Consider the following 25,448-nt stretch of genomic DNA (forward strand, 5'->3'; position numbering starts at 1 on the left):
AACATTACAAAGTGACCTATGTTACTTGCAGAAAATTGATCTTTCTTTTTCATCAAGGTCTTGCAGTCAGCTCCTTGACTGAGTGTCTATAACTAAGCGCGCAAAACATTTGTAATGTAACCAGGCGCCAGAGCTTTCAGTAATGACATTTCCTAACTAAAACCCAAAACTTTACATTTACATTTTTTTTTTCAATAAATTCAAAATTTCAAGTCTGAATCTTGATCTGAGATAAAAGATTATCTCTGTCATATACCCAGTGACTTTAATGTTCTAATTAGTCTCACTAAGACATTCAATATGCCACCTAACTTTGAGAGGGCACTCATAAGGAGTCATTTTAATTGTGTAAAATGGGCAATAACAAATTAGATGTCCATTATTGACTTGACTTTGTTTGACTTCAAAAGAATGGAAAATCTGTTGTGATGATATTGTATGGGCAGCCAATTCCAAATTTTTCAAAGTTCAAGTTACTTGCATTGTGTTCATTTTATTAAATACAAAATCCTTAAAGTGGTATTCTCTTCATTAAAAATGTTCAACAAACGCATTTTTCATTTGGCGAGGCAGAAGAGCGAGAAGCAGTGAATCCGTTTTATCAATGCGCCAGTAACACATGGATATGTTTCAATATGATTCACATGTGTTGTAATGTGTAATGAAAAAGAATTTTCAAATGTTTTCATGTACACTGTTCTTCAAAATGTATCCCCAAAAGTTATGTTTTTGTATTTAAAAATTGCAAGAGAAGGGAAACCAGGAATCAAGCTTAATTCAACTTTAGAAAATTATGATCTTCTGAGTCTAAATGTTGATACTTCAACTAAAATAGTTAAAAGGTCAGAAATGTAAATTAATATATTATTAAAGGTGCAAAGGTGCTGATAGGCTCTTCATATATTCATGTATTGCTGTAGCCCTGAAATAGTAAAGTAATTTGCAGCATTCAAAATATTTTGTATAATATTTTCAGTCAAGTAAGTAACGATATATTATAGTAATTTCAATGTCAGAAAACACAATGATATTTTTTATCATTGCAACTTTCTGAAAACTATGAAAAGACTCCAGTCATTGTGCAGATCACTATCAGATCTCAGACGGTTAATCATGTATGCAATACTGCAAAGAAAAAAAAGCTTAATCATGCCATAAGGAACCATGCAGTTAATGTTTCTCAGGTGCTGAATCTAAAGCTATAAATATTCTGAAGTATTCATTAATGTTCGGTCTGGCAAGTCTGTTCACCGCTTATTCTCTCCCCACTCCGCTTTGGAAATTATCAGGAATCCCAATTCCATGTAGGCTGCTTCTAGCACAGTACAGAGATACATTCATTATGATTACATGCTGCATTTTGCAAAACAATGTAAGCTTGACCATACATTGTTTCCTACTAACATGCAGGCATCATATTCTGATAAGCATATCGGAGCATAGTCCCTCAGTTTTGTCCGTTTTCACAGTATAATTGCATGATTAGTTAATACATATATAGATTATGCGTAACACATCACAATGTATTTAAATCCAAAAGACAAGCTAACACTTACCAATATACATGATGGCCTTCATTAATCATACTTTTCAAATCCCACAATTTTTTTAATCTTCCACTATCTCTGACACAACCAGCCACATGAGACAGCAGAGTTTAAATCTGCACCATCCTTTTGACACTTCAAACCCAGCATACTGCTTCCATCCCATGCAGAATCCTTGTGTGATTAGTGTCTACTCTGTTAGCAAAGAGTGCTGCTCTTACAGTACTTTGTGAAATCTGACTCCTCCTCATGATGTTCTTGCTGTGCCTGTGACATCAGTGCTGAGAGAGCTTCACAGGTTCCTTCTCACAGATTAGCCTGTCCTATGAAGCTTGAAGTTTCCTTCCTGATCAGATTAGAAATAAAAGCCGTTATTTTCTTCCATGCAAAGCTCTTTTTGTTTAAACTAGGGGAAAAAAAGAGTATCCTCCTCTTCGTTTTCTGTTCACCTAACACAATGAGCTGTTAGTCTCAAATGTTGGAAAATATTACCGGGATCAATAAAACTCCTCTGTTAGTTTAAGCAGACAAACTGAGCTCTGTTCAGAAATCACGAACCACACACAGTCACGGTTCAGAATTGCAGCTTTGTGTCCATTATTGATCCAGCTACTGCACTAGCGAGGCACATTGGCACACTAATGTTCTCTGCCATGCAGGGGCAGGAGCAGGAGGTGTGTTTTAACCATACAATTGTACGCCGGCAGCTCCAGAATCCAGCTTGGACATCTGGAAGCAAGGCTGAACAGTGAAGAGGTAAGGGGATTCTCACGGAGCCTGGAATTCAGAAAGGAAGCCAACTACCACTGCTCTTATACACCTTCTAGTGGCCAGTAGAAGAGTAACTGGAGACTGAAAAGATGCTGTCTGCCTGTCTGCCATCTTGACTGAGTGGATAATTATTTGTCTAAGTTTAAACTGGACAGCAATGTTGTGGATGTGACTCACTTGTAATTCTGATAATTGTAGCTCAGACTGGAGGCTGCCTTTTTAATGGTGCATTCAGAAAAGCAGTGCGCATTTGTGAGAATACGTTTGTTCAGCTCACAGATCCTGAAATTGGCCCATTACAATTCATACTTGTGGGAAGTCACCCACTTTAATTCACACATTATGGAACAGACCTATTTTATAAATATGGTGAGCAGAGTTTTAAATGCATGATCCTCATTTAGTTTTGGTCAATTCTGAAACAAGATGATGGACTGGATTTACCCAGGTCTGGTCACTTCTTCTCTTCCTGAGACCTCCTTCCAGCCCCAGCAACACATATTACTGAGAACTGGCTGGGACTGAAAGAGCTGATGGCCAATCAGATTGGCTGCCAGCTCTCAAGGGCCTGACTTTCTTCCATGAAGTGGCGGAGGTCCCACCCTGCGTGTTGAAGCCACCCCTGGCATGTTATCGCCACGGGGCTGCCTTATTTAAAGTTGGTCGGTTCGACAGCCACTTTTCTTCCTGGGAGACGAGCAATATGCCCTCCTTTAAGTTCAGCTCCATAGCCTTAAACTGAGCATTTCTGCAAAGGTAAAAAAATGGAGTAAAAAACCTCCTGCCTAAGGGAGCAATCCTGCATGATATGATTTAATTAAACTTCCGTGCTTAAGAATTCAATATTTGTTCAGTTGAAGGCTAATTATTTTAGGACACCTTGCACCAATATCAGATGTGCTAAATTTATTAGGTAATATTGTAGTAAATTCTCAGCAGCACATGTTTTACGCTGCCAAGAAATATTCTGGCAGCAGGTAAAGCCAAAATTATAAAACCAGTGATAAGTAAAACCAACAATATATGTAAGCAATTGAGTTCTGTTCTGTGATTAAATTTTATACGTTCACTAAAACACAAATTAAAAAGTAATCTGTTCTAAAATGGCAATCAAAAAATGCTTTTGCCCTAAAATAATGCTGCAGGTTACCAGGATTTACAGTATTTGGTTTCTCCCTTTCCTATCCTAGCAGAGCCATTCAAAATAATTGGAATTGTACCTTCACTGAAATATTGGAGAGAAGAGGTTCAGAGGAACATGTCTGTGGGTGATTCATCACTTAGATTCAGGACCCCAGAGGTCTCTATTTCAGAGAGAAATACAAATGGACCAGCAGTTGACAGAACGTTTACATGGAACAAAAATAGTTTAAAAAATGTGTGTCCTGAGTAAGTCTGCTTGATATTTTGACATCATTGGCATCAATCAATGTTGCTGTTGATTCTACAATAATCAAGCAGCACTTTTATTATAGCTGACAAAAGCCCTCACGAGCAGGCAAAAACCCTCCAGAACAATACTGAGGATGCTCCTCAACTGCATCTTGTGGCATGGTACTGTCATATGGTCAAAAGGTTTCAGGTTAGACCCCTCACGTTTTTTTTGGGGTGGGGAGGTTGTGGTGGGGTCTGGGCTGCAACATATATCAGTTAGGGAAAAATAGAAACATTTGGGCACAAATCTCCCCCCAAAATTCTAAGTTAATATGAGGCGGGTTTTTCAGAGAGTTTCCCACTGGCTCTGCCGACGAGTTCTCCATCGCTATTCAATGATACTTTGGGCCCTAGGGAGTTTCTCACCGGTTTAGCCCACACTTAAAATTTTTCTTAGCACTGGGTGTCATGATATTCAGGTAAACATCATGGTGCAAACATACATACATACTGATGGACAGATCAACGGACCAATCAATACACACACAACACCACAGCCAATCACAGGCAAGGGCATACACACTATAAAACGGGGAACACGACACTTCCCGTCGATTCCAGCAGGAGACAGCTCAGGGCACAGAGCTCACAGCAAGCCACTCAGATATCCACCATGTGCTGAGCGCCACTCCAAGATAGTGTTATGGATAGGTCCACAGATTCAAGGGTAATGAACGAACCACAGCAACCAGTTTACCATTGTAAATATTGTTAGTAATAAAACTGAGTTGTACCATCAGCAACCGTGTTGGTTCATCTGTGTAGCAGAGCACCCAACACGCCATAGTACCAGGGTTGGAACCCAATAACTGTGAGACCTACCTACGAATCCTCAGGAATCCGCCATCCTGCGCCATGGACACTGTCAGCACGCCGCAGCCGTTACAAATCGCTGGAAACCTCGGCGTCAATTGGAAGCTGTTCAAACGGCGCTTCCAGTTCTCCCTGGAAGCCACCAAAAGGGAGAGTGCTTCAGACACCAGAAAAATCGCCCTCCTCCTCTCCACGGCAGGGCAACAGCCCATCCATGTCTACAACTCCCTGGTATTCGCAGAAGGTGAGGACAAGACCAAATACAAGACGGTCCTTCTCATACTCGAGCAACACTTCAGCGTCGAGGTAAATGAGAGTTTCGAGAGGTATCTCTTTCAGCAGCACCTGCAGGGTAAGGATGAGCCCTTTCAATCTTTCCTTACACACCTCCGTATCCTCGCGCAGTCCTGCGGTTACGACACCACATCCGATTCAATGATTCGGGACCGGACTGTTTTTGGGGTCACCTCGGGTGCCCTACGCCAGCAGCTCCTCAAAATTAAAGGCCTCATCCTAGCCTCCACAATCGAAGCCTGTGTCCTTCATGAAAACCCGACCAGCCGCTACTCCCAATTTCAAGCGGCCGAATCGGCGCGGCAGGGGTCCTACGCGGCTGGATCGGCAAGGCAGGCGTCCTACGAGGCCGAACGTGTCCAGGCAATTGAGTTCCTCCCGGCCCGCGGCCCGGACGAGGGCGGCCATTTTGCGCACTTTCCGCGGCCTCCCGCGTTTGTCGACGCAGAGGGATGTGATGCGCAGGCGCGCTCGACGCAAGACCGAACTGCGCATGCGCGGCGGCGCAACGAACGCCATGACGTCACGATGTGCGGCAACTGCGGAGCCGCACATTTAAAGCGGCAATGTCCGGCAAAAAACCGACAATGCCTCCGCTGTGGCAAGATGGGCCCATACGCTGCCTGCTGTCGAGCAGGTCAACCTGCCAATGCTCCCCAATTCCGACAACCTCGCAGGGACGTGCGGACCATTCAGCCTCCTTACTACGAGTCGTGCCCAGACGATATCCAAACCAGTGACACAGACGACCGGGACGCCTCCCGTGTTGCGGTCATTGATAGGAACCGGATGTCTCCAGGCAGGACCCATCAGCCGATGCCAGTGAACAGCGTCAATCCGGGTGATGAATGGTGTGCCACCCTAACGATCAACCGATCACCGATAACATTCCGTCTGGACACTGGTGCCTCCGCCAACCGAATAGCATGGTCAGCCTTCTACGCCTTGAAGGTCAGACCACCAATTCAGCCATTCCGTTGCAAGATGGTCGACTACAATGGAAACGTTATCCCGGCCATGGGATCCTGCCAGCTCCAGGTGACACACAACACATACACGGCCACACTGTCCTTCAAAATAGTCGGATCATCAAAGGACTCCCTGCTAGGTGCACAGGCATGCAAGGCTCTCCACCTCGTGCAGCGGGTCCACGCTCTGTCTCCAGAAGGCACATCAGACTTCCCGGATGCAGAATTTAGGGCACAGCTTCAATCGCTCCTCGCCCACAACCTGAAGGCATTTGAGGGCATGGGCACACTGCCCTATAGCTACCGAATATGACTCAAACCGGACACCACCCCGGTCATTCACGCACCTCGCAGGGTCCCAGCGCCACTCAAAGACCGCCTCAAGCAGCAGCTGCAGGATCTCCAGGGCCAAGGGGTGCTATTCCGGGTCACGGAGCCCACGCCATGGGTCAGCTCCATGGTGTGTGTTAAGAAGCCCTCTGGAGTACTCCGGATCTGCATTGACCCGAAAGACCTGAACAACAACATAATGAGGGAACACTACCCCATACCAAACGAGAAGAGATCACGAGCGAAATGGCCCGGGCTAAAATCTTTACAACGCTGGATGCCTCGAAAGGTTTTTGGCAGATCCAACTGGACCAGTCCAGCAGGAAGCTGTGCACCTTCAACACTCCTTTCGGCAGGTTCTGCTATAACAGAATGCCGTTTGGCATCATTTCGACATCCGAGGTCTTTCACAGGATCATGGAACAGATGATGGAGGGCATCAAAGGGGTGCGCGTCTACGTTGACGACATCATCATCTGGTCCACCACACCACAGGAGCACATCAATCGTCTCCAGCGCGTCTTTGCACGGATACGGGAAAACGGCCTGCGCCTCAACCGAGCCAAGTGTTCCTTCGGCCAAACCGACCTGATGTTTCTGGGGGACCACATATCCCGGTCAGGGGTCCGTCCGGATGCAGACAAGGTGAGCGTCATTACAGCCATGTCGCAGCCGGCAGACAAGAAAGCAGTGCTACGCTTCCTAGGCATGGTCAACTTCCTGGGGAAGTTCATTCCCAACCTTGCCTCCAACATGACGGCTCTTAGCCACCTAGTCAAGAAGTCCACGGAGTTCCAGTGGCTGCCCGCACACCAGAAGGAATGGGAGGAGCTCAAAATTAAGCTCACCAAAGCCCCGGTATTGGCGTTTTTCGACACATCTCGTGACACTAAAATTTCGACTGATGCCAGCCAGTCCGGCATTGGGGCGGTACTCCTACAGCGGGATGACACTGCGTCATGGGCCCCGGTCGCCTATGCCTCGTGGGCCATGACCCTCACAGAACAGCGCTACGCGCAGATTGAAAAGGAGTGCCTGGGTTTGCTAACCGGAATAGACAAGTTCCATGACTACGTGTATGGTCTCCCCCAGTTTACTGTTGAGACTGACCATCGCCCCCTGGTCAGCATCATACATAAGGACCTGAACGAGATGACCCCTCACCTCCAGCACATCCTACTCAAACTCAGGAGGTACGACTTCCAACTGGTCTGCACCCCGGGAAAGGACCTTATCATTGCGAATGCCCTATCTGGAGCAGTGAGCACACCGCCTGACTCGGAGGGATTCGTCTGTCAGGTCGAAGCGCAGGTGGCCTTCACATCGGCAAATCTGCCAGCTGACGACTCCAGTCTGGCCCATATTCACAGGGAGACTGCGGCTGACCCCATTCTACAACGTGTGATGCGCCACATGACGGGAGGGTGGCTCAAAGGACAGTGTCCGCAGTTCTACAATGTCCGGGACGACTTGGCCGTCATTGATGGTGTCCTCCTAAAGCTGGACCGGATTGTGTTTCCACACAGCAGGCACAAGCTGGTCCTCGACCAACTACACAAAGGCCATCTGGGGGTCGAGAAGTGCAGACGGAGGGCCCGAGAGGCGGTATACTGGCCGGGCATCAGTGATGACATTGCCAATATGGTGCTCAACTGCCCCACCTGCCAAAGGTTTCAACCGGCGCAACCTCCTGAGACGCTTCAGCCCCAGGAGCTGGTGACGTCCCCCTGGGCGAAGGTGGGTGTGGACTCTTTCACGCGCTCGGCAGGGACTATGTAATCGTCATAGATTACTTTTCAAACTATCCAGAGGTCATACGCCTACACGATTTGACATTGTCCGCTGTCATAAGGGCCTGCAAAGCTCGCCACGGCATTCCGATTACTGTCATGTCGGACAATGGGCCCTGTTTTGCCAGCCAGGAATGGTCCTCCTTTGCTGCTTCGTATGGCTTCACACACGTGACGTCCAGCCCTCTGCAACCCCAGTCCAATGGAAAGGCGGAGAAGGGCGTTCACATCGTCAAGCGGCTCCTCTGCAAGGCTGCTGCTGCCGGATCGGACTTCTGCTTAGCCCTGCTAGCCTATCGCTCGGCCCCACTAGCCACTGGCCTCTCACCAGCCCAGCTGTTGATGGGTCGCGCCCTCAGGACCACTGTGCCGTCCATTCTGGTCCACACAACCAACCATGCTCCAGTACTGCACAGGATGCGACAGCAGTGCGTTCGCCAGAAGATGGCACATGACACACGGGCAACTGATCTTCCCGCCCTGGCGCCTGGGGACGACGTCCGCATCCACCTGCCAGAAGGTGGCTGGTCAGCACGTGCCAAAGTTCTCCGACGCATGGCTCCCCGCTCGTTCCTGGTTCGCATGCCTGATGGCTCCATTCGCAGGCGCAATTGCCGGGCTATTCGCCTGCTTCCATGCTCGCTTGCTCCCTGACCATTTTGCAATGCCACCCTGGCACTCAGGCACCCTTGCACGGCCACCCTGGCACTTAGGCAGTGCTCATGACAGTTAGGCAGTGCCATCTGAGCATCTTTGCAGTGCCAGGGTGGCAGTGCCAAGGAGCCCACGTTCCAGGGGGAGGATCAGGGAGGCACCCTGCACTTACCCTGACCACCCTGGGGTTTCTGATGGCCCGGGAGACTCCCTGGTTGCCGTTCCACTTGGTCCATGTTTGAGTGGACAAGCACTGATTGACGCCTGGCTGCAGCCTTGCTGGGGAGGTCACAGAATTGAAGGAGACGGGTGGATTTTGCGGAAGTAGCTGTTAAGTAGGTTTATGACCTACTTCTGCAAGCGTAATTTGGTCCCGCCCATTTGGGGCGGGGTTCCGACTCCGACGTCTCACGGGACTTCAGAGAATCCCAGGAGGCGCAGATCCTGTTGTGAGGCTCGCTGGAAGCCTTTCGCGGCATTCTCCGGCCGCACTGTGCTCTCCATTGAGCTCAACGTGGCCGATGAATCGCGCCCATAGTTTGTGTTCTTGAATGCTAGTCATTGCCTCCTTGTCGGCATGGAATAGAGACAGGGGGGTAGGTTCTCCGGACGCCGACGCCAAAATCGCGTTTGGCGATCGGCCGGAGAATCAAAGTTCCCGACCAAATCGGGGTCGGCACGCTTTCGCGATGCTCCGCCCCTCGGAGAGTGGTTCTCATGGTCTCACCCGTCGGGAACTCGGCGTGGTGGCTGTGGACTCAGTCCAGCGCCGCCACAGTCAGGGGAAGGCTGATCCACGGGTAGGGGGGACTTTACCAGGGGCTGGAGCACTGTTGGGGGGTGGCCCAGGGCTCATGAGCTGGCCAAAGGGGGGGCACTATTTTGCAGGCTGGGTCCACAAGTAGCCGGTGCCATGATGCACAGCGTGACCACTGTAGGCCGCCGCCGAGCACATGTGTGGCCACGGACCCGGCAATTCTCTGTGCCAGATTGGCAGCTAGAACCGGATGCTCCACGGTGCTCGCATGCTAGTCCCCACAGTGGATCGGTGGCCATTTTGCGCCAAATTTTTTGGCGTAAGCCCTTTCTGCGCTGGCTTGAGGACATAGCATCACAATCGGCGAATCCAGCCCAGGGTCTTATGCTTCACAAGGTACTTCATTTGAACAGCTTGCTCACATAATGCAATATCACACGTCATGAACTTCATTCTGGTGGGATCCTGCAAGGCTGCTGTTATCCTTGGAGCTCAGTCATAGCATGATTCTATGCTTTTAAGGACGGGTGAGAGATTTTAAAAAAATCACTGTGGGCAAGAAAAAGTGCAAATCACACAGATTCAAGGAAAATGTTGTCCAAAATCTTTTTCTTTATTTAGCAGGGTCAGTTGCTAATAGTCAATGCTCTTGTACCTGCTGAAAATGATGTGACTTGACATTTCAGCCAATGGCACTGGTAGCATCTGTCAAAATTAGCATAAATAGCTAATATGTAACTGGAGAAAGAACACTGGTCAGGTGGGCGGAAAAGTGGCAAATGGAAGGCAACCCAGAGAAATTTGAGGTGATGCAGTTGGGGAGGCCCTACAAGGAAAAGGGATACACAATAACTCCGAGGATCTGAGAGGCGTACATGGATTGAGAGACCTTGGAGTGAATGTAGGAGGACAGGTTGAAAAGGTGGTTAAGAAGCATCTGGAATCCTTTCATTTATTAGCCAAGGCATAGAATATAAGTAAGAAGTCTTACAACACCAGGTTAAAGTCCAACAGGTTTGTTTCGAATCACTAGTTTTCAGAGCTCTAGTGAGGAAGGAGCTGCGCTCTGAAAGCGAGTGATTTGAAACAAACCTGTTCGACTGCCCAGCCCAGTCCAACGTTGGCATCTCCATATTGTAGAATATAGCAGGGAAGTTATGCAGGAACTGTATAAAACATTGTTAGGCCTCAACCTGAGTACTGCATGCAGTTCTGGTCATCTTATTACAGAAAGGATATAATTGCTCTCGACTGGGACCAGAAGAGATTTACAAAGATGTTGTCAGGACAGGAAAATTGCAGCGATGAGTAAAGATTGGATCGGCTCGGGAAGAGGAGACTGAGGGGAGATTCGATTGAGATGTACATAATTGTGAGGGATCTGGATAAAGTGGATGAGAAGGGCCTGTTTACTTTAACAGAAAGGTCAGTGACGAGAGGCATAGGTTCAAAGAAATTGGTAGAAAGATTAAAGGGGAGGTGAGGAATTTGTATTTCACCCAGAGGGTTGTAGGGGTCTGGAACGCACTACCTGAAAAGGCAGTAAACGCAGAAACCCTCAACTTATTTAAAAGGTGTCTGGATATGCACCTTAAGTACTGTAATCTGCAGGCCAGATGCTGGAAAGTGTGATTTAGCTGGGTGGCTCATTTTTCAGTCGGCACAGACACGATGGGCCAAGAGGCCTAGTTCTGTGCCATAAACCCTCCATGATTCTAATACTTGCACCTTTGATTCTGAATGACATTTCCGACCAAATATCATTACAATTGCAATGATAAACGGATCATGGCATTGGGTCCGATGTTGCAGTCAGCAGTGAATGAATGGCAGTTAAAATATTGAATTAATTGTTGAATCTGGTCCAGAAAATAAAATAAAGACAGAAGGAAAGATTGGATTAAGAAAGAGAGAGATAGACTTCCGATGGCGTTTGCGGTGTCTGCTGTTTACGGCCCTTTCGCTCTCCCGCCGATTTTTGTCGGCCTTTGAGGCCATCCTGGACACCAAGCCGGGCCAGTTTGGGAACCGGCGAGGAACCCCGCGTGGGTGTCGGGCGGCCGAAGCAGAGTCGTCGAGCCCGGGGCGCGTGGCATTTGGAGCAGCAGGGGCGGAGCCGAACAGAACACAAGGCTGTTGAGACGGCAGGCCCGAAACCAGGATGCAATGTAGTGGGGATGTTGCACATTGGGTGGCTCCCACTTAAAATGTGTTTTTAAGAAGTCTGAAGTCCGGTCCCGGGGAAGTTTTTTTTGAAATTTCATTTTTTTAAAAGATTGATGAAAGAAAAAGAAAAATAATATGTTGTTAAAGGATGCGAAAAGCAGCTGTGATTAAGGGAGGATACGCGGGTTCGCCGTCTAATGCGAAGACCAGCAAAAGCACTGACAAGATGGCGGATGCCGGACCGCATGGCGGGGCCGCACTGCTTACGGTGGTGAAGGTGACCAAGGTGACCAAGGCTGTGGAGCTGGAAAAGCAGTTTACGAGGCACATGGAGGCGTTGATGAAGGAGATGGCGGTCACACTGAAGTCATTGGTGGAGGAGGCAATCGCCCCAGTGAAGGCAGAAGGCTTGGGACAGAAGTGAGGAGTGAAGCTGGAAGAGAGACTGTGAACTGTGATTGGGGAGCTGGAAAATGTATAAATGCTATAACTTTCTTTTCATTGACCTGTATTGTAATTCTCTTGACTTTACATTGTTATAGAGTTTAAGATTTTGTTTGGGTTGATTGGCATTCATTGTTGCGACAGTTATATGTTATTTTAATGAATTGTATGGGTGGATTGTTGTTTTTTTCTTCTGGGACTGGGTGGGAGGGGACGGTATGCCTTTGGGGGGGGGGGGGGGGGCACCCGCACTAGCACTAGCTAACTAAAGTCGGCTAGTGAACAGAGGTGAGGTGAGAGGAGGGCTGTGGACATTGGAGCCTGGTTAGCAAGTTTTGATGGGCCTAAGAGGCGAGCAAGGGGGGGGAAAGGGATCGAGGGATCGATACTGGGAGAAGGTTTTTTGAGAGGAAGTGCAGAGGGGGATTCTGGGAGGGGGGGTAGGGGTTTGATGTTAATAATGGATAGGAGCGGGTAAGGCTCATGGGGCAGGGCCCAGTGTTATGATGATGGTGGATAAGAAGGGGGGGTGTGAGAGACCCCCAGTTAGGACAATCACGTGTAACGTGATGGGGTTAGGAGGTCCAGTCAAGAGGTCAAGGGTGCTTGCACATCTTAAAAGTTTGAAAGCCGATGTAGCAATGCTACAGAAGACTCACCTGAGAGTGAAGGACCAAGTGAGACTTAAATAGGTCTGGGTTAGTCACGTGTTTCAGTCTGGATTTGACAGAAGAGCTCGAGGGCTGGCGGTAATGGTCAGCAAATGTGTACGGTTCCAGATGGAGAATGTGGTTGCAGAGCAGGGGGGTAGATATGTGATTGTGACAGGGGTGCTGGAGGGGAGGTTAGTGGCGCTGGTAAGTGTATATGGTCCCAATTGGGACGATGTGGGATTCGTGAAGAAGGTGTTTGGGGCCATCCCCGACTTGGACACACACAAACTCATAGTTGGGGGGGGGGGGACTGGAACTTGGTGCAGGAGCCAAGGTTGGACAGGTCACGGCCACGCTTGCTGGTCCCATCAGGGGGGGGTGAAGGAGTTGGCGAGACTAAGGGAAATGGGAGGGGTGGACCCTTGGAGGTATCTGCACCTGGGGAGCGGGAGTACTCGTTTTTTGGGGCGGTCCATAAGGTATACTCACGGATCGACTTTTTCGTGGTGGGGAAGGTTTTGCTGGCTGGGGTTAAGGGGTCGGAATACTCGGCAATTGCAATATCAGATCATGCTCCGCATTGGGTGGATATGGTACTGGAGAAGGGGGTAGCGCAGAGGCCGGGGTGGAAATTAGATGTGGGACTGTTGGGGGACCAAGGGTTTTGTGACAAAATTGAAAAAGTAATTGAGGAATATGTAGGTTTCAACTGTATGGGTGACGTGTCGAAGGCAGTTGTCTGGGAGGCTCTAAAGGCGGTGGTGAGGGGTGAGGTGATGTTGTTTAAGGCTAGGGTGGACAAAGAGGAGAGGTTGGAGCGGCAGAAGCTAATAGATGAGATATTGGAGGTAGATAGGAGTAATGCAGAAGATGGGGACCCAACGAAGTTGGAAAAGGGGAAGGAACTACAGGCGAGCTTTGACCGACTATCTACCAGGAAGGCATTAGGCCAATTGAGGCAAGTAATGGGTGCAGTTTACGAACATGGAGATAAGGCGGGGCATATGTTGGCTGGTCAACTCTGGAGGGAGACCGCGGCAAGGGAAATTGTTCAGGTGCGGGACAGGGCAGGGAAGTTGGTGGTAGCTCCAGATCAGATTAACAAGGTCTCTAAAGAATTCTATGAGAGGTTGTACAGGTAAGAGCCACCTGGGGGAGACCGGGAGATGCAGGAATTTCTAGATGGGCTGGAGTACCTGAGGTTAGGAGAGGGGGACAGGGCTACATGAGAAGGAGCGATAGTGGAGCAGGAGATAAAGGATGCGATTGGGAGGATGCAGTCGGGGAAAGTGGCAGGGCTGGATGGGTTTCCGGTGGAATATTATAAAAAATTCAAGGATAAGCTGGCACTCCTGATGGTGGGGATGTTTGAGCAGTCGATAGGGAAGAGGGTGTTACCACAAACTTTGGGGCAGGCATCGATTTCCCTGTTGCTTAAAAAGATAAGGACCGACGGGTGTGGGTCGTATAGGCCCAAATCACTTTTAAACATGGACGCAAAGGTATTAGCGAAGGTACTGGCAGGTGCTGGAGGAGTGCCTCCCGAAGGTGATAGGTGAAGATCAGACGGGGTTTGTTAGACGGAGGCAGCTCTTTTCGAACCTTATGAGGTTATTGAACGTGGTCAAGGCACCGGCAGAGGGGAAGGAAATAGAGGTGGTTGTGGCATTGGACGCCGAGAAAGCGTTCGACCGGGTAGAATGGGGATACTAATGGCAGTTCTGGAGCGGTTTGGGATTGGTCCACGATTTGTGAACTGGGTAAAGCTACTGCCACAGGAGCCGAGGGTGAGTGCCCACATAAATAACTTCAGCTCAAGATGCTTTTCTCTCCACCGTGGGACTAGGCCGGGGTGTCCTATGTCCACTTGCTGTTTGCACTTGCAATTGTGCCGTTGGCCGTCGCGTTAAGAAGGTTGGCGGTATGGGAAGGGATAGTGCGGGGGGGGATAGAGCATAGGGTGTCCTTATATATGATGACTTGTTATACGTGTTGGAACCGAGTGTGTCGATAGGGGGAATATTTGGAGCTGCTTCAGATGTTTGGGTCTTTCTCCGGGTACAAATTAAATCTAGACAAGAGTGAGTATTTTGTGGTGTCTCGGCCAGGGGTGGGGGCAGGGGTGGGTGGGGGCTGCCATTCCGTAGGGCAGGAACTCACTTTAGATACCTGGGGGTACAGGTTGCTCGGGGTTGGGGGGAGTCCCAAAAGTACAACATTTCTAGTTTGATGGGGAGAGTGAAAGCTGATCTGGCAAGATGGGATGGTCTCCCATTGTCACTGGCGGGTCGGTATAGGTGGTTAAAATGAACGTGTTGTTGCAATTTCTGTTTATTTTCCAATGTGTCATGTGAGAGTACCTTAAAGGAATGGGTGTTTAAGAAATGTACCTTTAAGAAATGGATGTTTATCAGTGGTGTCAGCGTATGGGTGGAGCTGAGCTGTCTGTCAGCTTTTTTACTTTCGTTTTAGGTTGTTTGCTGCAGGGTGTGTTTTAGTTTAGTTTTCAGAGCTGGATAGCTGCAGTCACAGCCAGAAGGGGTATTAGGCTCTCACTCTGTAATCTAAAAACTGTATATCGATCCTTTGGTGATTTAAAACTAATAACTGCTCTCAGCAGTGACTTTAACCTAATGTACTTCTGTTAAAAGTTCTTTTTTAAGTCTTATGGATGTTAAAAGGACAGCTTAAGCATTACTTAGTGTTGTATTCTTTGGGGGTTGTATTTGAATTAATGGCTGCTAAGATGTTCACTGTCTGTTTTAAAAAGGTTAACTTGAGTTCACAGAATAAACATTGTTTTGCTTTCAAAAATACTTTTCTATTTCTGCTGTACCACGCCTGTAGAGTGGGCCGTGTGCTCCCCATACCACAATTTATTAAAAGTTGTGGGTCAGATGAACTCCATGATACACTAAACCCTGGCCCACATCAAATACCTGCCGATTTTCACCTTGGTCACCTGAAATTGAAGGAATGATTACCTCGTTCATATGGGAAGGGGAGTGGCCAGAATTAAAAAGGCGCTGCTACAGAGAGGAATGCAGGCAGGGGGTTTGGGTCTTTCAAATCTGATGTATTATTACTGGGCGGTGAATGTGGAGAAGATACAGAGCTGGGTCAGAGGGGTTGATTCCCAGTGGGTCAGAATGGAGGAGAGTTTGTGTAGGGGGTCCGAATTGAAGGTGCTAGTAACAGTGCTGCTCCCAATGGCCCCGGGGAAATACTCAGGGAGTCCGGTATTAATAGCTTCATTGAGAATTTGGAGGCAGGTTCGCCAACATTTCGGGTTGGGGCAGGGTCAAGGGAAATGGCGATTCGGGGGAAACCACAGATTTGAGCCAGTGAAGTGGGACGGACATTTTTAGAATTGTGAGGAGAAGGGGATTAAGACAATAAAAGATTTGTTTCTTGGGGGTCGGTTTGCAGGATTGAAGGAGCTGGGAGTGAAGTAAGGGCTGGAGCAGGGGGAATTGTTTAGATACATGCAGGTTCGGGATTTTGCCAGGAAGGAGATACAGAGCTTCCCGGCGGAGCCAGCCTCCACATTGCTGGAGGAGGTGCTGACGACAGGGGGACTGGAGAAGAGGGTAGTTTTGGCTGTTTATGGGACTATTTTGGAAGAAGAGAAGGCACCGCTGGAAGGGATCAAAGCAAAGTGGGAGGAAGAGTTGGGAGAGGGTATGGAGGAAGGTTTCTGGTGTGAGGTGCTCTAGAGAGTGAACACCTCCACCTCGTGCTCGAGGTTGGAGCTGACAGCTGAAGGTGGTATACAGAGCACACCTCACAAGGGCGAGGATGAGCCGGCTCTTTGAGGAGGTAGAAGATGTGTGTGAATGTTGCGGGGGGTGGGGGGCCCGCGAATCACGTTCATGTGTTTTGGTCCTGTCCAAAAGCTGGAGGACTACTGGAAGGAGATTTTTAGGGTAATCTCTAAAGTGGTGCACGTGAAACTGGACCCGGGCCTTCGGGAGACCATATTCGGGGTGTCGGACCAGCCGGGGTTGGAAAAGGGCGCGGAGGCAGATGTTGTAGCCTTCGTCTCGTTGATCGCCTGAAAGCGGATCCTGTTGGGATGGAGATCAACCTCTTCACCCTGTGCCCTGACATGGCGGGGGGACCTGCTGGAATTCTTAACTCTCGAGAAGGTTAAGTTTGAACTGAGGGGAAGGATGGAGGGGCTCTACAATTTATGGGCGTTATTCATTACGAACTTTCAAGAATTGGATAACATCGAATATTGGGGAGAGGGTCTGTATGTGTTAAGGGTGTCTATGGGTGATTCCTGATTCCTTTTTGTTATTTGTTTGTGTTAACATGCGGACTACTGTTTGGGGGTTTGGTAGGAGGATGGGATTGTTGTTGTTGATATGGGGATTGATGTTGTATTCATTACTGCTCATTGTTTATTGTTGGTGGGTGTAATTTTAGGAGAATATGTGAAAAAGGAGAATAAAAATATTTTTTTTAAAAAGAAAGAGAGAGATAAGGAGACAGAAAAAAAGAATCATTATTACCTTTTTAAATATGCACCAATAACTAAAATTTGAAGGAATGAGACTCCGGAGAGGCTTCCTGGCAAAAGTAAGTGCTAGCCCTCAATTAACAGAGCACTTGCACTCGGTGGCGAACCCAACCTTTTTCTGTCAAGTTTAGTTTGTCTGGGGCGGCATGTGGCAGAATGGTTAGCATTGCTGCCTACGGCACTGAAGACCCGAGGTCGAATCCCGGCCCTCGGTCATTATCCGTGTGGAGTTTGCACATTCTCCCCCGTGTGCAGGTTAGGTGGATTGGTCACACTAAATTGCCCCTTAATTGGAACAAAATAATAATTGGGTACTCAAAATTTATTTTTTAAAAAGTTTAGTTTGTATATATGTCATACAAATACAGCCACTTCACGCCATTCTATGTATTTTAATGGTTTCTCTCGCAACAAGATAATGGGCCAAATCTTTCGGCCAGTGCCGGAACTCCTGTACCAATCAATGGTCAGACAAAAAATTACCTACTTATCTACATCTCGTTTTTCTGTCAAACCTGTGATGGAGGATTGTGCAGAACACCCTCAGCTCAGGAATCCATTGAAAGGGTAGCCAGGAAAAACTGTGCAGAAGCGTCACACCCTTTTTATGGCATGAGCTGCCATATTCTGGTAAGTATTTAACGGTCCCCAAACTTCTCAGTGTGTTAGCGAATGAATGTATGAGTGAATATGTGAGTGAATGGGCAAGTTGTAGGCGTGTTGGTGTGTACACAAGTAGATGGGTGAGGTAAGTGGGTAATTAGGTTGGATGGCAACTGGGTAGTATGGCAGCGGATAGGGTAACAGCTGAGTAAGGTGGTAGGTGGATGAAGTGGGTGAGTGGGTAGGTGGGTTGGAGAGATTCAAAGGGGTCAGGGTAGCTAGTCATGGAGTATGGGGGATTTGGGAAGGGGGTCAGTATATGGGAAGGGTCAGCTGTAGGAGTTAGATGAGGATTTTTCTGTCTAAGATTTCCTGGGTAACTATTCAAGTATGGAAGTTAGACTCTAACTCAATGTCAAAGACTTTTTTATTGGATCCCAGAAAGCAGAGGGATTGCTCAATGAAAGTTCAAACTTTCCAGGGAATTCCTATGGAGATAACCGCAGGATCCCGACGTGTATCTTGGATTGTACATCTGGCAGGCGTTGATCTGGAGTCCGGAAGAAAGGGGCCTATAAATCCCATAGTTACCTGTATTTATCTGGTTCAAATTTGTAATTACATCATATTTTTGAAGAAAATATTAATAAAGCATATCCCAGGCTTACATAGTTTAAAACATTTTTAAAAAAAATTTAGAGTACCCAATTCATTTTTTCCAATTAAGGGACAATTTAGCGTGGCCGATCTACCTAGCCTGCACATCTTTGGGTTGTGGGGGCAAAACCCATGCAAACAGGGGGAGAATGTGCAAACTCCACATGGACAGTGACCCAGAGCCTGGATCGAACCAGGGACCTCGGCGCCGTGAGGCAGCAGGGCTAACCCACTGCACCACCGTGCTGCCCAGGCTTACATAGTTAACTTGCAACTTCATGTACCAGATGTAAAGTTTGGTTTGTCTGATCATCAAACATTAAAGAAGTAATTTGAAAATAATGGAGGTCTTGTGATGCAGTGGTAGGTCCCTGCCTCTGAATCAGAGCTCTTGGTTAAAGTTCCACTCCAGGACTTGATGCCAAGGAAGGCCCTGTCATCACATGGCCACAGAGGTTGCATATCAACTTGTAGATCTAGCAACTTGCCATGGTGGATGGCAAGAACAGCCTGGTCAGCCATGCAATGGAAAGAAACTGGACCCTCTACCTTCAACTATCCATAGTTCTTGGTTATAACATTCATGTAAAAGTATATATGCCACAGAAACTTGGACTCCTTGGGGAGCAGGTGCGGAACAGATTTGTTCCCAGAGAATGAGGCTCAACAGTTGTTCCATCTGGGGTGGATGATGGACCTGTCTTCTTGCCCCACCCATGGCGATGAATGTGGCGCTGTGGGTCAGATCTGCCTTTTCACAGAGAACTCGATGAGAAGAAATATTTGGAAATCCTACAAGCATTGGCTTTGCCTTGGCATTGAAAGGCAAGAATAATAAATAGGCAGACATTGAGCTCATAAAATAAAATTACGTACAGGTCCATCTGACCCTAGCAGCTAGTTATTTCAGTGGGTTACAGAAGTAGATTTCCATTTGAAACAAATCTAATTTAGTGGCACAAAGATTTCCTCTCAGCATTTCCTGTCAGAGTCAGCAGAATATAGAACCTGGGATTTTCAAAAAACTCATTTAGCCTATCAAACCCGCTTCAGTTACAAAGATTGCACAGTCTGCCCTTTCATGTGGGTCTCTGTACCATTCATTTAATCACTTGAAAAAAGATTTTGTATAAACGTGATTCCAAAATGTAATTAGACAATATTCCAAAATATTTACCAAACTGCAACTTTGACCAGTTGCTCCCATAAATGATACCTGTTCCGTAAACTCAGCAATGTGGTTAATCATTGTGCGCTGTGGAATATTTTATCATCTCAGTCCCTGTGTATCCTTCGAGCCTTCAATCTAGTTTCCAACCAGATAATTGTTCAGTGTTCTTTTGAAATAGCTAATCAATGGATGATTAATTGCTTTTTGCTGGGAATTTGTTGTACTACTCTGGTCGAATTGTTCTCTCTTCTAATGTTTAGTTTTACTTGAAGCTTTTACTTGAGGTCTGGTAATTTTTAACCTGTTCCCTTTGTTAAATAAGCTCACTATATTGTTACCATTTAGCATTTCCAAAACTATTTCTAATGTGGGGTATATTGACACCCTTACCCATATGACCAACACTGTTCAGAGTAGAGAGAAACATTACCCTGGAATACCAGGGGTGCTCCTTCGAGCTGGCAATTTGATATATGTTTTGGGCAATGGAATAGGTTCCATTTCAGTCACCAGCAAAATCAGATGCAGCATCGTGAAGTGCCGAGTGAATTTGCCTCATCTCTGCCCCCACAACCAAACTGCAACCCAACATCCAAGGGAATTTTCTCTGCTGTATCTGAGCATTAAAAAAAAGTGGCTTCTTTGAGTGAGATTGCCAGCTTCTACTGAATCAATGGGCATGATTCTCCGGAAACATTTCCAAGTGTTGTAGTGAGCAGGAATTGCCGTGAGTTTCCCGGTGATCGGCCCAGTGAAACTGGCAATGCAATTCATTAGTTAGGACCACTTAATTGGTCCACTTAAGGAGGCCTCACGGGCTCCTCGCCGCAAGTAATGCCTCGCCAGCCGATTCGCCGGGACCACGCTCACGATTTCTTTCGCGGACAAGGTCGAGCAGCACTTAACCTGCACTTGCTCGGCCAACCCCAGCCAGTTCGCAATAATGGTGCCGAGGAGGCTGGCCACACGATTTGGGGCCGCTGACCTGGGGAGGCACCTGGGCGTTGTGGAAACCAGGAGGGATGTCCCGTTCCCCCGAGGGTCCCGGAGGGTGAGTCACAAGGCAGCCAGTGCTGCCTGGGATGAGGTGGCACAGCCGTTAGTTGCAACAGTATAATCAAGAAGATTGGCCAGCAGTGCAGGAAGAAGGTCAACGACCTACACCGGGCAGCATGAGTGAGTAGATAAAAACGCTATCCCGCACAAGGGAGCATCCAATACCTAACACTCTGAGAGACCCCCAACCCTCCTCCCTTCCCCCCCTACCCCGCCTTCACACCCTCTCTCCCACCACGGAACCACACGTGTGGCTAATGATGCTCTCTGTGTGTCTGCTCGGGAAAAGCTCTCCCACAATCGGCGGTAGCGGGCCCAGACTGGCGGTGGTGTGCCGGGCTTGAGAATCCTCAGCTCCTTCGAGGAGCATGCACTAGAGGTGACTGGTGTGGCCGCGACAGGGTAGTCACCAATGCGGAGGCTGGCGGATGCCTCAGAGGTGAGGAACCACCGGGCTCCACCCGGAGGAACTGTCAAACTTGAGTTATTATTGCCTTACTGACTGACCCGTCCCTCCCACTGACCACATGTCCATTCTCCCGCAGGTCCTCCAGCCAACGGCGCCGGCCCAGCCCGGGTGGCCCCGTCTCCTGACTCCGAGGAAAACACCTCGGAGGCGAGTTCAATAGTGCCACAACAATAGTCGCGACACAGCTGTCATCCCCACCTTCCACCAGCGCAGGTACACACACCTCGGTGGGAAACGTTAATGGTCAGGCTCATGGGGCACAATCTGGTGAGCACCACACAGCTGCTGATGTACATCAGGTGGAGGCAGGAACCCCCAGGAGAGACAGCAGTCGGAGGTCTGCTGGATCCCAGGACACAGCTGGGTCCCAGTCTGATGCTGAGCCTCTGGAAGTGGGTTATCCGGAGCTGATGGAGACAATAGGGAGCGGCCGGGACATTCAGAGGGAGATGTCAGCATCAGTCCAGCAGATCCACAGCCACTTGGAGGAGTCCCAGAGGCTCAGGAGATGGAGCCGGCAATGAGTGGCACCGACGCCAACACTGCTCGGGTGGCGACTGCAGTGGAGAGCCTGGTGCACAATTCAGCACAATGAGTGAAGGTGTTCAAGGCGTCACGCAGTCGGTGACGGCCATGGCTGAGGGTCTCAGCAGAATGTCTGACTCGCTGGGGGATGTCACCCAGTACCAGGCTGACCTTGATGAGGTTCTGCAGGAGGTATTCCGCTCTCAGCTGGGCATAGCTGAGGTGTTGTGGAGCTTGTGCCAGTCGCAGGTGGGCATGGCTGAGGCGCTGCAGAGCATGTTCCAATCACTGAGGAGCATTGCTGAGGGCGTTGACACCATGGTGTAGGCATCGGGGTGCCGCCAAGGCTGGCAGAGCTGGATGTTGCAGGGGCAGCCGGGGTAGGACCAGCTGCCCCTCCATCCAAGCGTGAACCCCAGGGCCTTATGGGCACCGATTGGAATAAGGGGGTGTTGAGTGCCAACTCAGACCCGTCCTTGGAGTGGTGATGGTGGCCACGAGCTGATGACGTCGTGTCTCGCAGGCAGGACATGGGACTGGGTGGCACGGCTGTGCATGAGCCGCCGACAAGTTAGCCACGGCCCGGGGCCCCATAGCCCCAGAGGATGCCCGCCAGGGGTATCGAGGGCCACAGGATGAGGTAAGCAGCTGGCTCCTCCACCTCAGATGCACATCCTGGGGAAACACGTACTGGTGGAGCCAGGAGGGCCAGGACGTTGAGGTAGGGAGTGAGGAGGGGGTGGGGTTGGGGGCTGGGGGTTTGGAGCGACGGCAATCTTGGAAATGCGGTATTGTACAACACATTGAACAACTATTGCACAGCACGGTGGCGCAGTGGGTTAGCACTGCTGCCTCACGGCACCAAGGTCCCAGGTTCGATCCCGGCTCTGGGTCACTGACAGTGTGGAGTTTGCACATTCTCCCCGTGTTTGCGTGGGTTTCACCTCCACAACCCAAATTATTTGCATGGTACATGGATTGACCACGTTAAATAGCCCCTTAATTGGAAACAATGAATTGGATACTCTAAATTTCTTTAAATAAAACCATCTGCACAACCATTATGGTGCCTCCATCCTGGCAAAGAGTCTGGGCTGACCCCCGGACCCTTTGCCCATCTCTTAAGACAACCCCCCCCCCCCCCCTCCCCCTCACCCGGGGTGCTCACCCAGCCTCCCGCCATGGTCTTGTCCCCGGAGCTGTGTTCCATCCCCTGGGTGTTCGAATATTGGCTGTTGTGTGTGTGGTGTTGCCTCCCCTAGTGTTCAGGCACAGTGTCCAGGCATCAAGGTGTGATTGGAATGCTAGGCAAGGACTCCCACATGCTACATGGCCCGCCCACCCACGGGAATCCACTTGGCATGTGTCAAGTGCTCACTTACCCACGATTGCCAATTGCCGATTAGCGATAGCCTTCATCTGCATGGCCAGAGCCCTCAGCGATTGGTGGGGGCTATGGGTGATCGGTGGGTCAGACTGGCAGGGACAAGGGTTGCCCCCGGAATGGGGTTGGGATCCAGGCATGGTGGTGCCGTGAGCAATTGCCCCCCCCAGCAACTCCCCCCCCCTCCCATGGTGGCCCACCTCTGTGGAAGGTCCCCCACCCCCCACCGAGCACTGCGGTGGCAAGCCAGCACACCTGGGCACTTTGCTGTGAGCAAAGGTGGCTACTCACCTCCTTGGCTCCTGTTACGCTTGAGCCCGAGTGTAACGAGGCCGGAAGATCGCGCCCAATTTCAGTCCCCAAGGCCATGAAGAACTGAGTCGAGATTACCCAAACCTTTCCATCCTTAATATCAGATGAGACTTTCATCCCATTACTCCGGGCTGGATTTTAACCCCGCTCCAAGCAATCAGAAGTTAGTGCCTAACTCACTGCATCAACCGGCTTACCGCACCACCTCCCTGCCCTCTGCTTACTAATACGGATTTTTTTTAAGGAAATGTAATTATTAAAATTATGGCAGGTCAGGTAAAGTTCATACAACTGATGACCAAAACCAAGAAAACAACAGATATTTTAGCACATATCAGGACAGATTTTTCCAGGCTGGCCTGTATTCCTGTTATAACCCACACAAGACCTACAGGGTCGTCTAATTAGCCTCCGCTGAGTCTCATTGAATGCAAGCTTTCCCATTGAGAGATGGGGACCCATCAGCGGAGTAAATGGACTCCAGCATAAAGCAGCCCAGATGAGGACCGAGCATGAATAGTCCTGGCTGGGACCTTACGTGTGTCGTTTACTTTACAATAAAACAATTTTCTTTACACCTCTCTGGCGACCAAGGTCAAAGTGGAGCTACCTTTGGAAGAATGGTCATCTCCTATCACACTACCAGAATAAGGTATGCACTGATTTCAAAATGTCGCTCTTCAGAAAACTGAATGTGTTTAATGCTGTAGTGTAGGATTGGACTCAGTACACAGAGCGTATGCGATACCTTTTCAGGGCTAATGCTATAATGGATAATGAGTGACAGACAGTGATACTCTTAACTGCCTGTGGAGGCCCCACCTTCAGTGTGATAAATAGTCTCATGTACCCCACAGCCCCAGACTCCAAACCTTTGAACAGCTGGTTGCACTACTGGCAACCCATTATAACCCCAAGCCATCGGTCATCATGCAACGTTACCAGTTTAACATGGCTGAGGGAACCCCAAGGGAGTCTGTTACCGAGTTCTGAAAGTGTTTGAGGAAACTAGCTGAATTTTGCAATTATGGCTTCCAATACGAGCTTCCATACCGAGGGGCATGGGCCCATCAGGGGAGTAAATGAACTCTAGCATAAACGCCAGCCCAGATGAGAGCCGAATATGAATATTCCCAGCTGGGACCTGTACTGTGTATACAGTTTACAAGAAAAGTTTTCTTTACTATTCTCGTTTGGACTCTTCTGTAGCTACTAAAATTCCCAACAGGGATCTCAGTCCCTTTTGAAAGGCAGGCCTCATTTCAATCAGGCTGGCACACAGCAGGTAGAAACTGAGTGTCACGGGGCAGACTGCTGGCTCCAAAGTCACCACCATACCAGGCAGCTTGACTGGAAGGTGTTGTTCTGGGGAGAGGGGAGAAGAGGGGAGGAGTGGAGGGAGTCTGATCTCAGGTGGGGAAAATCAGAGCGTCAGCAGCCTGAGCTATTGTTGTGATTCCAAAATCAACATTTAGTGAAGTGAAATCTACTTGTTGGCTGCCTCCTGGCCCTCCAGCAAGCTGATACCGGACATCTCAGGACCCTTCATTCAAGTACCTAAGTCTGTTTTGCAACCTTGTTGGAGGGCACTAGCAAAATAGAGAATACCAGTAAGAGTGGCTACTAAGAACTTCCACGCCATCGTCAAGGCATGGCTGCTTCAGTGAGGTGGAAGAGCTCAAAATTATTTTCCCCTATCAAATTGCTCAGCATCTTTTTTAGCCTCGACTCCAAAGTGTCAGTTTTCCAAAGCTGCTGCATTTATCACCATGAATACCATTTAACTGATTTTGCACCCAGAGGAGCTTTACAGGGCCCAACGTGAATACAATTGGTTAAAAACAAATTAATCTTGCTGTCACTTCACTGGTACTTTCTGTGCCTTACTGTACTACCTGGTAATATGGTTTTGTTTGTGTTTAGTAAAACTCTGCACAATACTCCAGAACATCCTGCATGGACCTTTCTAGGTTAAGTGTTTTTAATAAATATATTTTTAATAAATATCTAAGTATTTGTTTTAATAAATATATATATAAATATATATAAGTTCTAAGTATTATATATTTGAATAAAACACATGTGTGCAGACACAAACACAACCTTTCAACAATGACTAATTACA

General features: G+C 48.6%; 1 protein-coding gene across 6 annotated transcripts in view; it reads right to left on the reverse strand.

The window, feature by feature from the left end:
- The window catches only part of LOC140425229 (zinc finger protein 385D-like), a 1,050,252-nt gene that overhangs the window by 600,179 nt on the left and 424,625 nt on the right, over positions 1-25,448 (reverse strand). Inside the window, exon 1 of one of the 6 annotated variants that reach the window (XM_072509302.1) lies at positions 1,557-2,200. The exons of the other annotated variants lie outside the window; for them this stretch is intronic. Coding sequence (XP_072365403.1) covers positions 1,557-1,578 — 22 coding nt within the window. The 5' untranslated portion in view covers positions 1,579-2,200. Of the gene's footprint in view, positions 1-1,556; positions 2,201-25,448 lie in introns of those variants that run through there. 6 annotated transcript variants of the gene reach the window in all.

This window comes from Scyliorhinus torazame, chromosome 6 (genome assembly GCF_047496885.1).
Source record: "Scyliorhinus torazame isolate Kashiwa2021f chromosome 6, sScyTor2.1, whole genome shotgun sequence".
Lineage (NCBI taxonomy): Eukaryota > Metazoa > Chordata > Chondrichthyes > Carcharhiniformes > Scyliorhinidae > Scyliorhinus > Scyliorhinus torazame.